Source organism: Crotalus tigris, unplaced genomic scaffold (assembly GCF_016545835.1).
Source record: "Crotalus tigris isolate CLP2741 ecotype Arizona unplaced genomic scaffold, ASM1654583v1 scf7180000018073.2002930, whole genome shotgun sequence".
Taxonomy (NCBI): Eukaryota; Metazoa; Chordata; class Lepidosauria; order Squamata; family Viperidae; genus Crotalus; species Crotalus tigris.
In genome coordinates, this window is record NW_024096808.1 from 1,032,249 (window position 1) to 1,048,249 (window position 16,001).

At 32.9% G+C, this 16,001-nt stretch overlaps 1 protein-coding gene across 10 annotated transcripts in view; it reads left to right on the forward strand.

Annotated features, from left to right (window-relative positions):
* Positions 1–16,001, forward strand: part of FAM184A (family with sequence similarity 184 member A) — a 52,120-nt gene that overhangs the window by 31,351 nt on the left and 4,768 nt on the right. For 3 of the 10 annotated variants that reach the window (XM_039347424.1, XM_039347429.1, XM_039347423.1), the window contains 8 exons: positions 2,230–2,442; positions 2,739–2,892; positions 4,918–5,045; positions 8,303–8,487; positions 8,922–9,068; positions 9,993–10,019; positions 12,438–12,555; positions 13,294–13,398. In XM_039347424.1, coding sequence (XP_039203358.1) covers positions 2,230–2,442; positions 2,739–2,892; positions 4,918–5,045; positions 8,303–8,487; positions 8,922–9,068; positions 9,993–10,019; positions 12,438–12,555; positions 13,294–13,398 — 1,077 coding nt within the window. Of the gene's footprint in view, positions 1–2,229; positions 2,443–2,738; positions 2,893–4,917; positions 5,046–8,302; positions 8,488–8,921; positions 9,069–9,992; positions 10,020–12,437; positions 13,399–16,001 lie in introns of those variants that run through there. The other 7 variants (XR_005557195.1, XM_039347426.1, XM_039347425.1 and 4 more) reach the window with 7 other exon arrangements.

Below are 16,001 nucleotides of genomic sequence, written 5' to 3' on the forward strand. Positions count from 1 at the left end.
AAATTATTTCCAGCTGTAGAAGCTGGATGATCTTCTGTCTGAAATGCTCTAGTGCAGTGATTCTCACTATGGGCCATGCCATATTTTTAGGGAGTCATAGTTATGTTTCTGAGGGAGACGTCCAAATCTAACTGCCAGGCATATAACTAATTTGTCATAATCCTTATATCTCATTCTTTGTGCTAATTTCAGCAATACAGATATTGAATATTACTGCAGTTTATAATAAGTATCTTAATAATGGAAATGGGGAGGGAGTCAGAGAGATAAATGAAGCTCAGAATTGGGCCATGAGCAAGAAAAGGTTGGTGGAAGAAAACTCAAACATTTATCCAACATCTTAACAGAAGGTAGTGAATTTGTTACAAATGCTTTTCCACTGCACAAATAGGTCAAGGGGGTAATTTGCATTCTACATTGCCTTAAACAATATGCCTCTTGTGTAGCAGCTATGTTCTCAGGAAGATGATCTGTGCATGTCTATGTCCAGACAAAACTTCTTTGGGGACTGCTGATGAAGTAAAGCAGATCTGCATGCGCAGACATGTGAAGACAAAGCCCTTGAAGTACCCATAACCTGAGAATACTGCTACCTCAACATTTCAGTGATGGATTCTTTGTTCATACTATTGCATTTGACAAAGTGCCTTCAGAGGTATCACAGAGGTGTATTACATTTAGCATTTATGTTATCTTGTAAATGAAAGCACAATAGAAATCTTAAATCTGAATCAACTTGTATATTAATTCTTTCATCTATATATAGGGTATCTGGACCTTCACTGAATTATTTGTGAGTTCATCTGTGTTAAAAAAATTCTCTTGTAACTATTTGGCATTCTGATCTTCATAATAAATATTTATATACCAATGAAGTGTAATGTTTACACTGATCGTATGAATTAAATTTAATCAGTTTGTCCTACAGTTAAGTTATTTTAAAGCTAATATACCATGAATGAAACTAGTGATAGTGCCTGTGGTCTTTACTATGACTTTATGTGAACTTATCAGAGAGAGGCAATAGCACCAATATGAAATGATAGCAATATTGGAATATTACATACTATCATAGTGTATATTCAGGTTTTAATAGAAAGAATGCCAATTGGATATAAAAGTAGTATAGCTCTGCCTTCTGATCTTGACCACAGTACTATTACTTTCTTGAAATCACAACCTCTAACATGAACTGCCCATCCTGAAAATACTATGTAAGACCTGTACATTACTCTGCATGGCTAGCACATCACTCAATTTAATACTGAAATTCCTAGGAAATTATCTAGAAAGGTATGGGTTAAGCCACACAATCATAATATGAAAATAATGAATTACAAATTAGTGGGATTATGTATCATCTTTCCTTCCAGAGCTTAAGGCAATGTACATAGTACTTCTGCAGCTTTACTGTAATGATGTGCTTGTGAGGTATGTTTGATTGTCAGATAGTACCAGATGTACAGTCATGAACTGAGCAATATCTTTAAGTAGTTTGAAACTGGGTGTCCTTAGTCCATAGTTGAACAAAATAAACAGCAGAAATGTTAAATATAATATATGATTATTCTTTTTCAATGTCCTAAACAATTATAGAGGTAATCTAAAAGTCTGATATTTAATTTCTTTAAAAATATTAGTAATTTACTCCAGAATTCAAAACTAACATTGTAAACCCAACTGAGTTCATTAGGATTTCTGCTTAAGTAGGTCTATTGAAGATTTTTCATCTATTGTTTTTATGAAACAATTTTTTTTCTACTTTTAAGAAGACTTTCTGTAACTCTTACTAACAAGTTTTAGATATTAAAAGAAACTTGAGTGCTTTGAACGTGACTATTAGATATCTGAGAATGTCACAAACATTTGGGGAGAGGCAGTTTATAGAATGCAAAGCAGTAATCTTTGTAGCAGTTCTCCTATTTTTCATATCATAAATGTTTGTTTCATGTTATAATGTATACCTGAAATTTTGCTAAAAGAAATGTGCTACTGAACAACATATGCCAAAAGATAGGCATGTAATGTTTTAAAAGATACAAAATTTCTGTTCATTGCTTCTCATATCTCAAACTACAACTGGGATTGTAGATGTTTAGTGGAGTAGTAATATGTTTATAGATTTCTGTACTTTTCCAAAATTAATCATAGTTTTAAAAAATCTATGCATACATTTAATTTGAATTTAATTCTGATATTTCTATGTCATTTTGCTTTTCTGTGAATTAGATCACTCTGCTAAAGCAAAACCTAGAAATGCAGCTTTCACAGTCTCAGAACACAATGCAACAGTTGCAGGCACAGTTTAGTCAAGAGCGGCAGAGACTGACCCAAGAAATTGAAGAACTGGAGGAAGAGCATCAGCAGAGACATAAGTCCATGAAAGAAGCACATTTCCTTGCCTTTCAGAGCATGGAAGAAACAAAAGAACAAGAGCAAAAGGTGTGTTCAGTGGGAGTTGTTAATATCACACATTTCAAATGAAAGGCCACAAAAAAGAAATATGAACACTATTTTAATTAAATGCTTAATTTTTATTTTGAACATCCAAGAGTCCCTCCCCCATTTTGGTCTACAGTTGTCTGGAACCAAACTACTTTGCTAACTGGCATTTTGAGTGCAGTGATTTACTGCATAAGATAGGGAAGCTACAGATAAGATTCCATAAGATAAAAACTTAAAGATAATTTTATATGCTTAATTGTAAAAATATTCCCATACTGATTTACTTCCCATAGGAACTTGAGGAACGCTTGCAACAGAAGTATTCAGAAGAACTTCAGGCACTGAAAGATGTACACAGACATGCTATGGATGTTTTCAAAATAGAAATGGAACAGGAAGTGCAGACTCTTCGCTTTGAATTGGAAGACGAAGGGAAAGCAATGCTTGGTACTGTACTGTACTTTCATGTCACAATTTAAAATGTAAGCTTTGATTTAGAGGGCAGATATAATTTGCTGCCTGATAGACAACCATGTAGGAATTTGGCTGTAGTTTTACTAACAATATAGAAATGGTTTGCCATTGTCTTCTTATGGGTTGTTTTTCTGACTTTCAAGCTAGTTTATAGTCCTAGGGTTTCTTGGTGGTTTTTAATGTCAATCTTTTTGAAATCGACAAGCCTTCCCTAGGTCACCTGCAACTTTTCTATGTTTGGAGGATGTACATACAGAATACAGAATAACAGAGTTGGAAGGGACCTTAGAGGTCTTCTAGTCCAACCTTCTGCTCAAGTAGGAGACCCTATACCATTCTGGGAAATTGCCTGTTCAATCTCTTCTTTAAAATCCCCAGTGATGGGGCACCCACAACTTCTAGAGGCAAGCTGTTCCACTGGTCAATTTGTTCTCATTATCAGGAAATTTGTCCTTAGTTTTAGATTGGATCTCTTCTTGAAACATGTAAGTTTTTAAGATGAAAAATAGCAGTGTTCCTCAAGGCATTCCTTGAAGAGTAATTAATACCACACAATTTATAATATAAATGTGATACTATAATTCAGTCTTTACAATTGTTATGATTTATCATCTCTTAAATCAAGCTGATGACTCTGCTATGAGATTTTATATAAAAGATTCCGCCTGGCTAAATAAAAGACTTCCCATAGGTGTTTTAGGTAGATGTATTCTATTTTCATACTCTGGGCTACAGTCCTGTCTCTCTTTTTTCATTAACTTTGATAATAGCAGTTTCTTTAGTATTATCTTTATATCTATCTTTTTTTTCACTATCAATATCAGTGCCTCATTTCAACAGAAATAGAGCAAAATCAGATCATAGAAAATTAGAGGGAAGTATCCACATAATTGGAGTAACTCAAGGTTTGCAAAAATACAATGCAGTATTTAAAATTTCAAAGAAACAATTCACTAAAAGAAATGCAGTGGTGATCAACATCATCAAATTGAATATTAGAAAAAGAAAAGCGAAAATGAGCTTAAAAGGAAGATAATGGAGTTGTTTCCTTGATCCTTTCACCGGTTATATAATATACTTTCCTTGTATGATTTGCTTATCTGTTATTATTTCTCTGAGCTTGATTGTTTTCTTGCAGACGTTTCATTATCCAAACTAGGTAACATCATCAGGACTAGCACAGAAAGGTCTGTAAGAAAACAACCAAGGTCAGAGAACATCAAGGACCCCTCATTTCAACCCTGATCTAGAAATATTCTCCTTTATTGGCTATAATTATCATCATCATTATCTTCTATGGATTGTTTTTGTTTCTCTTTTTGAAATATGTAACTGATTTGCTTTTAAAATATTTGCTTGCTGTTTTGAATATGCATGGTGCAAGAGATTGAATTGTAAGTCTTTTAAACATACATACATACATTATATACATACATATATATGTTATGTAACTATCCTAGGAAATAGTATGATTGATACTGAAAAAGGAGCACTCTTTCCAGAAATAGAAATTATATTTCCAGTCTAATTATATTTATATAATAAGAATAAAGCAGAAATGTAAAAATATGTCATCCTTTATTTTGGTATTTTGCCTTTATGAGTTTCCTTCCAAATTCATGAGTGCTCTACACAATTCTTTTATAGGAAGTATACATACCTGGATATGAACAAATTTACTTCACATTTTGAAATGACCTTCTTGCTTGAGTAACACCAAATATTTTGAAGAACAGAAATAAATTGAAATTGGGTTGCAAACACTATAAATTTGGAAGACACAAATGTGGTACTCTTAATAAATGTCGGTGTGATACACTTATTATAGAAGGTTTTCCCACTAATGGCTGGGAATTAGAAAATCAGTGGGCAAACTGCCATTTGAAAAAGCATCAATATATGATGCAATAACTATATGATAATAATATGTATACATATCAAAAAATTTAAATATTATTTGTGAAGTATTTTTTAAAATACTTTATTTGTATTTCTCAGCATCTTTGCGCTCTGAACTAAATCATCAACATGCTGCAGCAATTGATCAGCTCAGGCACAATCATCAACAAGAAGTAGCAGCAGCTAAAATGGAACTTGAAAGAAGCATAGAACTCAGCAGGCATCAGGTACATATATTCTGTGCTCTAAAGATTATTAATGCTATAAAGCTATAGCACAAGTATTTAACCTTTAATATATCTTTTTGATCAAAAAGTAAAAAAAGCTGTTTGATCAAAAATTAATACATGGTATTTGATTCATTTCTCAGTTAACACATTTGAATTGAGTTACATCATCTGTCCAGCATTTCTTTGGGACATTTTCTAGTCTTATTGAGGTCCATTGGCATTTTGCAAGGATTGATGTTCATCACTGCTGATCTAGTTGTCATATAATGTAGCCAGCGTATTGCCATTTAAATTTCATTATATCCCACACTCCTATCTAGTGGCAGATCCATATATTTGATTTATCACATATTATGTTTAGCATTTATCATTCCATGCTTCTGTATGTAACTTTAAACTTGTACTGCTTTTGCATTTGATGTCCAGGATTTACAACCTTATATGGTAGCAATATACATTAATTGTAAATTAGCATTAAGCATATTACTTTGTTGCTTTTGAATGAAGCATGAAATTGTCCACATGCTGTAACCACCTACTGTAGCCAGACTAATCTAGTCTGGTCTGATTCAGAATTTATCTTACACTATCACCTTAATGGTAATTTTGACTGAAATAATTGTAACTATTATTGCAAAGATAAGTAACAGAATTAAATGGTAGCAGCAAATTATCAAAATGAAAAAGTTTGTCAATAAAATTTTCCCAAATTTTGCCAATAAAAATAGAAAATTGTAGGTTATTTATATCTACCTACCTACCTACCAACCTACCCACCCACCCACCCATCGAAATCAAATCTATCAGCCCCTTACCAGCTTCCAAGCATAACAGAAGATGAGAACCTGCATTTCCCCACTCTGGCATCTTAACCAATAGATCCCACTGGTTGACAATATTACAGAGACAGATAAACATGATAGACAGACAGACAGATAAATAGATAAAAATATTATGTACTGCTAGCTTCCCTATTTTATTAATCTAGGGCAGGGGTAGGCAACCCAAAGAGCCACTTGGACCAGTTTCCCACCAAAAACAAAACACTGGGAGCCGCAAAACCCTTTTGATATCTAAAATGAAGATAACACTGCATATATCCTTTTTTACCTTTATACATACATACATACATACATACATACATACATACATACATACATACATAATAAAGGATATAGGCAGTGTTATCTTCATTTTAGATGTCAAAAGGGTCTCTGTCTCTCTCTCCCTCTCCCTCTCCCTCTCTCTCTTTCTGCCCTTGGTCTGCCAGTCCTCTTCCCCCATTCTCTTTCTTTCTCTCTCTCTTTCATCTCTCTTTCTCTCCCTCTCTCTCTCCCCCCCCTCCCTCTCTCCGATCTTCTGCTCACCTGGCAAGCTGGCTTCAAGCTGTTCTCCAACAAGTTCAAGGTAGGCAACCTTGGCTCTTTTATGACTCATGGACTTCAACTCCCAGAATTCCTGAATCAGCATAGCTGGGCTAGCTAGCTCTCTTCTGCCCTTCCTGCTTCCTGTTTCCTACAGAGATGCAACCAAGGCAGGAGCCCCGCCCAGTAAGCTTGTTGGCTCATCGAACAGGGTGAGGCTACTCTCTTTTTTACACACACAAACACACACTCACACAGAGAGAGAGAAAGAGAGAGAGAGAGAAGGGAAGCGCAAGTGCCTTTCTCTGTCTCTGTCTCTGTCTCTGTCTCTCTCTGCAAATGGCAGAAGAGGCTGGGAGCCACAAGGGAAGGCTCAAATAGCCGCATGCGGCTCCGGAGCCGCAGGTTGCCGACCTGTGATCTAGGGGTCCCAGTTCCATTTGACTCCAATCCACTTCCATACAGAAAAATCTGTTCACCTGAAAAACTATTATATTCAGATAATAAAGTTAAAAAATACACTTTAATAAAAACTAATTAAAATTAATTGTCTGAAAAATGTGCCCCATTAATCTATTAATTGATATTTCATTTGCACATGTCAACCATTCACTCTTACATTCTACCCACTCAGATTCCATTCTCTCTCTTCAGCAGTAAAGATTAAAACAGGATGTAGATGAGTTAAAGAAATAAGATAGTTGCATAAAGAAGAAAATGAGGGAAAAAAGGATAAGATGACACAAGGGGAAAATAAACAGACAATGGAAAAAAAGAAAGAAGCTCTGTTTAAGCATTATAAGAAAATTAAATTGAACAAGCATCTAAGCTAATTATTATGGTACTCTTTGAGATAATCCATCTCTTTTAGCAGCAAGTCCACAGTAATTTGCACCTTCCAGAATGTTCTGTATATTTTATACTAATGTCTATAGGTTTAAAGCCTGATTCTTTATGACTGAAATTTCACTCACAGGATGTTTCTACGGGAGAAGGGCTGATTTTTTCCCCCTACTCTTTCTGTTCCCTGAAAGAGAATGGGGGTTGCAAGAGAAATCCGTATAATTGTTAGTTTTAGGGACTGCATGTGGCATTGTGGCAGTAAAAGTGTCTGCTAAAGTAAAGATAACTTTAGTTCAAATAAAGTATTTTATTTACAGAAGAACAAGTCTGGAACTAAACATCTTTGTTGAAATATGTTTTGGTGCTAAATAAAAGTGAAGGCAGTATAACAAAGAAAATATAGTAATTAAAGACACTATCAAACCTTTCTGACAAATAACTGAAAACCTGAATTGGAGATCAGTCTTAGTAGTCTCTCTAGGTCGGAGAAGGGGGCAGGGGGGAGGGAGCTTGTGTTGGCTGAAAAGAAGCAAGCACAACTCAGTCTGAAAACTCAATTGTAATTTCAGAATTCTTATTCAATATTCCCTTTAACTTTATATTTGATTTTTCACAGATGAAGAGGAATAAAGAGAAGACAAGAATCCCCTAATTTAAGGATGATACATTTTCATTTAAATCAATAGTGTACAACCCATGGCCCATGGGCTGCATATGGTCTGGACAGCTAGTTAATTAATATATATATATATATATATATATATATATATATATATATATATATATATATATATATATATATATATATATATATATATATATATATATATATATTAACTACATTATATATTTTATATGTGGCCCAAGACAAATTCTCTTCACTCAGTGCAACTCAGGCAAGCCAAAAGGTTGAACACCAATGATTTAAATATTCTGTTTCTAAGAAATATTTTAGTGAAAAAACTGAGTATGTTTATTCTGCAGAAATGAATATACTACGTAGAACTATTACAAAGTGTTCTTTGATTATTAATACTTGTTTATTAGGAGAAAGAATTTATGTGCCGAATATCAGATGTACAGGATGAACTGAGGCATCGAGACTACCATATATCAGAATTGGATAAGGAAATACTTGCTTTGCATGAGAACATAAGTGCATTAACTAAGGAATTGGAGTTCAAAGGGAAGGAAATTCTACGAATACGTAGCGAATCTAATCAGCAAATTAGGTATGAGTATTTCTGATGTCAGGTAACAAGTTCTAATTAATTCAGTTCCTAAAGCTGATAAAGAATAACCTTTTTTTAATTTACATGGAGTATTTTAGGTGCTCAAATTCAAACTGCTATATTCATCAAAGTCTAATATTGATTAATGTAATAATGCATTTAGGCTGGGATTGTCTATTATATGGCATTGCACATTATTCTAGATATTAGCAACTGGAAAAAGCTATTTTGACCATTTAATTAAACGGATTTTATTTGCTTTTCATTATTAAAGCATTAAAGGAGATGACAAAATTTATAAAAATAAGCTAGAGGTTAGAGAAATTGTAATAATTTTGCAATTATCAGTATCACTGTGCACAAAGCCTTTTCAAATATCAAAATTAATGAACCCAACTGATAAGAATAACTGTTTTTAACATAAAATGAAACAGGCTACATGAACAAGATTTAAGCAAGAAACATGAGAAAAAGCTGGATGTCATGACAGCTGACCACATCAGAGAGAAACAAAGTATGCTGGCAGATTTTAATAAGACCCAACAGCTGCTCAAGGAAATTAATTCAGCTTTGCAAGTTTCGTAAGTTTTACTTCCTTGAACAATTTCATTTACGGGCTGAGTTTGAGTGGAATAATATATAATTATTATCTGTTTCCAATTGATACTGGAGAGGCATGGGGTTGTAAAACTCCATATAACTGAGAAGCTTAGTATATCCCTAACTTTGACAGAACCATTTCAACAAACATGCAGAATTGAAACCATGGGAAAAAGTAAGAAAACATCCAATTCATACTTCCATTTAACCCTTGTAATATATTAAATGTCGGAGGCTGGTACAAAATAAAAGGACATTGGGCATGCTCATTAAATCAATCAGTTTTTAGGTAGCTAGATGATGCAGTTCAAACAGTCTTACACACTCTTAAAAAGTATTTGAAAACTTCAGTTGGTTTCTAAAATGCAGCAGCCTGCATGGTTTTGTGCAAGCCTAGATTTGCACACGTCACCTCTCTTGCAGGAACAACATTGGCTGCTGATTTGTTTCTGAGTCCAATTCAAGATGTTGGTTTTCACCTTCAAAATCCTACATGGCTTGGGATCATATCTTTTCCCAGTCATATCTATTCAATCCCCTGGAATGGGGAGGCAGGGAATACTATTGGTCCCCTCTCCTAAGGAGGTCCATCTAGCAGAATCAAGAAGAAGGGTCTTCTCCATGGTGGCTCCCTTATCCCTGCAGAAATAAGATTGGGCCACATTTTTAGAGTCTTTCACAAGGCCCTGAAGACATGGTTCTACCAATGGCTTGGGTACCCCAGATTAATAGGGAGTCAATTGAGTGACTTGTCTGATTGTTGTCATCCGGGGGGGCAGTATTGTTTTTTTATTAAGATTTTATCCTTATAAGATGCCCAGAATCATAGAAAATGAGTTGGGCAGTCATAATTTTTTTAAAAAATAAATAATTAAAAACCACCATTTAATACATGCTTTCATTAGGACTGAACATGACACTAAAGATGCTTGGTAAGCCTCTTATTTTATTTTTGTGCCTCTGATTAAGGTGATGCAATATTTTTAAAACTAATAACTCCCATATTACATAATGTTGTTTATATTAATAGTTTTAATTGACTGTGTCTTCCCACAAACATCTATACCACCATATGATCCTTATATTTCTGTGTTTCATGTTTCTCTTTGTAATCTTAATTTCATGACACTGAAGCTATGTCTTCTAATTATGTCTCCAGTTCAGTTTTGCAATTATTAAGCACTGTCTTATCTTAAAATAATCTATATTCTCATAGCTTTTTGGATACTTTTATTATTGGAGAAAAATATCATGTCTTTGGAAAAAAATGCCAACTAAAGGCCTTTTAAAATTCTCAAGTGTTATGGCTACTGACTAATAATTATTGGATATCTTTATAGTACAAGGACATAATAGATTGTAAACTCTTGCTCAGCTCTTATTCGTCTGAGTCTGAAAGTTAAATAGCTGTTTGTGTAAGTATGCTTCTTTTAAAATGGTACGGTTCTATTTGTAATGAAATTTGAACTGACAAACGGCCTGAAATAATACATTTTTCTATTTAACTTTTGCTTCTTGTAATAAAGAAGCATAGAGCTTTCTGTAAGTCAGAAGAATAGTCTAAACCAGCAATCCCCAACCTTTCTGATTATGCGGATTGGCAGCAGTGGAGATGGGGAAAGAGGGGATGGTTTTCTGTGTGTGCCTGCCACTTGTGCAAATGGAGCTTCATTCACTTTCACACTTGCTTGCCACTTGCTTGTCCCAAGGGTTGGGGAACCCAGTCTAAACTTCCTCTTCAAGAGAGATTCCGTTCAATATATAATAATATATAATAATATTTATCATAAAATATAATGACATCAAAAGTAGTTTTACTATATAATAACCAATTTTACAGCGGTAACTTTGGGGGCATGACCGCATATAAAAGCTGCAGATTTTAATGAAGTACAAAAGTATTTCATAAAAGTTTTTAAAGTTTCCAAATATAGTCTATTTGTATTTAGAGAATAAAAGAGTTCCGTTAATGTCTGAGCCTGGCTGATAGAACATACACTAGGTAATAGTGAACCTAGGATGTTCTAGGATTAAGCTTGGGGGGATAGTGCCAACAAATTTTATGAATGCTGGTAATCTTCAGAAAACTTGATTAAAATTATGAAGGACTTTTAAAACCAAAGCAGAATTGTAAATTATGTATAGTAAGAAAAAGGCAATTGGTGTATTTAATACATATTTAGTATAATACAATCTGAACACCTTTTGCATACTCTGCATCAACTGGGATTCATAAATTGATATTAAAAGAAGTTACATAAAGAGTACACATCAGTAATCTAGCCAGATACTGTATTATAAACTATCTTTCCATTGGACCACAGAGCAAGTTGGCAAAAAGTCTGCATCTTTTAAAGTCATTTGATAGGATAAAATCCAGCTTTCAGAATATATATCCTATAGCCGCCTATCTTTCAACCAACTCTGAGCAGCTACCAATCAAAAATTAAAAGACATATAAATCATTTTAAAACTATAAAACTCACCCAATTAAAACGTTAAAAGCCACAACAACTTAATGCCAATCAGTTCTAATGTGCGTCCCAACACTTGAGGGAAAAGCCAGATCTTTCTTTCTTTCTTTCTTTCTTTCTTTCTTTCTTTCTTTCTTTCTTTCTTTCTTTCTTTCTATATATATATCTATCTATCTATCTATCTCTATCTATCTATCTATCTATCTATCTATCTATCTATCTATCTATATATATATATATATATATATATATATAAAATGAAACCCCCATCAGGAAACTGGTTCTTCAGCTGCATCCAGATCAAGGCACCTAATAATCCATATGAATCCATCATATCAGCATATAGCTTCAGTTTGTTCAATGTTTACCCTTGTCTATTAAAATCCATATAAAAGTCCAAAACTAGATAGCATTCTGAAAGGTTAATTCAGAAGTTATTAACCTTTCTACAAATACAAGGCTCTGTTTTCTTGGCCTTTCAGCATTTTTCTCTAATTTATTTCCATTCACTCCTTTAATGCTTCTTCACTGTCTTTTTAGAACTTTTCTGCAATTATCTTAATTTCTGCTTTCTTTCTGTGGTGTTTTTGACTGCTTATACTAACTTGTTGTTTTAGTTGTTTGCATGATACTTTCTCATACATTAGTTGATTTATTGTAATTTTATTATAGAAATTGTGTTGCTTTAATTGTAAATTATGACAGCATTTTCTTTAGCATACCCAACAAAAAGATGTTTATAGGTATAAATATATATCTCTTTTTATATATAATAGATTTATTTATTTAATCAGTTTAATAATATGGATTTACAGTATTATCTTTTAACTTTGATGCATTACTAATGCATTGGTGATACTTTTGTCTTCTATAAAGTTTAGAAGAAATGGAAGATAAATATCAAAACAGGGAACCAAGGCCAGAAGACCTGCAGCTTATTGCAGAGCTGAAAGACCTGATTGCTGAGAGGGATCAGCTGATAAAGAAGCTGATTGTAAGATAATTTGGTGGCCTTTGTTTTGAGCTTTGAATATTTGGTGGCCTTTGTTTTGTTTTGAATATTTTTGTCAAATATTCCAAACACCTATTATATGAGAAAGAAAACAATCTAAATGAAAGCGACTTTTAATTAGTTTTAATCTCCGTTATCTAAGCTGCATACACAATTTCATATCTCTTTTTGTACTCTTAAACAGTTGTTCATAATTCAGTCTTTAAAATAATTTAATCACTCTATTCTGTTTGGAATAAATATGTACTGGAAATGTTACTTATAAAATTGTATCTTTTGTACTATAGATAAATCACAATGCTAAAGAAATTTTAAAACATTGTGGGGTGGATACTTTTTCCTTCCTGGCTGGCATCTATATAAACAATATGTATTTTAATATAATTTCTAATAAGTATGTTCTAAATTTTGCTGATAAGAAATTTGCTAATATGAACCAGTTGCGGCTTCCTATATCACAATAAGGGAGAGCAAAAAAATTGTCTTATAGAGTCTTTGAACTCAATGCAAAGTGAGAATGCTAATGCTGCTGTAGAGAAGTATTATAGGAATGCCACAAATTATTACATAAATGGAACACATGTTGCCAATCTTAGTTCAGCTTCAACAGTTTCATATTTGAAGTCAATATTTTTTTATGAACAAAGATTGGTCATACTAGCTAAATAATCACAATTGAATATATTGAAAACAATATGAACATATTCTTTTCTTTATTAGGATGACAAAAAGTTCTATCAACTGGAACTAGTCAATAGGGAGACTAACTTCAACAAAGTGTTTAATGCAAGTCCTAATGTTGGTGTTATTAATCCTCTAGTAAAGGTATGGAACATAATTATTAACTTAAAAGTAGAAAATGTGGGTTGGTAATAATGCAAATAACAAAAATCCATTAACAAACACCAGGCAACAACAGAGGTTGGGAATAGGCAAGTTTTTCATAATATGGTCAATTTTTCTTCTCAGTGGAAAATCTTTTTTTAAAAAAAAAGAGCAACATTTCTTTAAGAGTCATACTCAATCCCTGGTGACTTCCTGCCATCCTTCAGTTCTCTTAGCAGTAATACACATAGAGACTATTTCATGCTGCCATTTTTACTTCCTGATCTACAGGCTGTTGGTGAGCCATCCAAGCACTAATTTATTTTGAGCTTGTTTAGCATCTGAGGCAGTTCTATCATCTATGCAAGAACTATACTTTAGAATAGTTTTATATTTTATTTCTCAGAAACAGTTTGTTCCTGACAATTTTCTCAACCTACGCTGCTCGTTCTACCCATTTTTGCAATTGCACTTTGATTGCTAATATCCTCTTTCAAAATCAAATTGTGATATTTGGTTTAGCATTTACTAACACTGTAGTGAATTAGACAGGAAAACTTAGTAAAAAGTATCAGTATAAGATTGCTTCTTTTCCTTTTCCTGGAGCTTCTGTTGTAACAAAGTCTCTTTCGTGAAAAGAAGAAATACTTTGTTACATAGCAGCAATTCTGGATTCAGATTGTTATCTGATTTGAAGCTATGTCTTTTAAGTCCTTTGCAGATTAGCATTCTAGTGTAATGGAATGTACATTCTTCAGTAAATGGTTATAAAAGAACCAAATGCTTCTCCCAGAAAAAAAAAAGCAATGAAATCCATGTTAGTCCAAACAAAAAAACTCCACAGTTAAAGAATACCGTTATTGGATTGACTTGCAGTAGCAGAAACTATGGAAATTATGTGCAATATTCTGTTTTGGTATATAAAGTAAATAATATTTAATGTTAGGAAATCTGAATAATTACTGCTAAAATAATTCAAGATTTTGCTATATAGTAAACCTTCTAAAATATTTGTGCCTTCAAGTGAAAGAATTATCATTTTTATACTTCCTAATATGATGCTGAATTATTAATATATCACATTGCTTCCCTTTTTGTACAGTTATCATCTACTTTTCATTTGCATGTTATAGAGGATTGCAATGATTATTATTTCCAGTTGACATTCTCATAGCACTAGCTATAATGCAGAAAGTGAACATCTTTTTAAAATTTCACACTTGATTAAGTGTATTCTGTCCTCCTGTAATGAAACTCTTTATCATTGTTACATACATGTGTTTAATTTTTATTGTGTGAGATATGAACACAACCATTTGGATTTGAAACCTGTTTATCTTTTTCTATACTCAAATATAAACTTCTTGACTTTTTAATTTTTTTATCAGTTTTGGCACTGGAGATACCTTTACATCCTCTGTGTAATTTAATTATATTCTTCAAACAATCTTTTCTAGACATTTGAACAGTTCTTTTGATTCAAAAAGAAGGAAAGCAAGCAGTTAAAACGGGTGTGTACCCAATTAAAAATAATTAAATGGGTCTGCTCTTGAATTATTGTAGAATGAGTCTATAACAATATATATTTCAAAATGTAGCAAAAAAGGAAAAATTAGTAAGTTGAGGAGTAGTTTAAGGATTGTAACATTAAAATTGGATCCTGTGTATTTATTCAAATGTAATCTGCTAGGTTTAATAAGATTTGTCTTCTGTTTTATTAAGTCTGAGCAGAGAGGAAGGGTGATACAAGATGTGTTTGCAATCAGAAATGCATGGCAGACTATAGGAAAAAAAATATCCTCTCTATGTTATCTCTTACTCAATAGTGTGTTTTTCTCCAACATCTCACTGAAAAAAATAATAGAATTCATGTTCTTTTAATTTGTTTTTGTGCTAAGAGAGATATATTTAAAGTAAAAAAAAACACAGGCTGATTGCAAATGATCACAAATGAATTAATATCATTTACATTTCTACAGTATTATGTAAATGAGGCAGGGTGATTGTACATTGAAAGCATTGGCTGGAAGCAGCCTCATAGGATATAAATGCCATCAGTCAAATCATTGCAATACGGTATTTAGTTTTGTTAGATCAGATTAATAACTTTTTTTTACAATAAAATACTGTGAGTTTAGAAGAGATAACAAAGCACTGTTGCAGTGTTTCAGATCTTACCTGTCTATTAATAATTTGCTCTTAGTATGTTTTTTCTCACTCTGCTTCTAACAGGAAGCTGGTTTGCTTAATCAACTCCTGTTGCCAATGCAATTCTGAGGGAAAAATATAATTACGAAACTCCTTTTATTGACATGGTTGGAGAATTGTACTGCTAACTAAAATAGTGTATATGTGAGGAATCTTTCAGTTAAAATTATAGCAAAGCATTGCTTTGCAAGGTGACATGGCTTTTGTGTGGAAGAAACCTAAAACTGGAAAAGTAAGAGATCTTCAGCTGAAATTTTTTAATTGGGAAAAAATTCTTCCATTTAAACTAAAACAAAATGAAGGAAATTGGACTGCATTATTACCTATCCAAAATAAGAATCCTTAGAACATTTTATAACAGAGAGTTTCAAAAGAGTAATATCAGTTAGTACCAA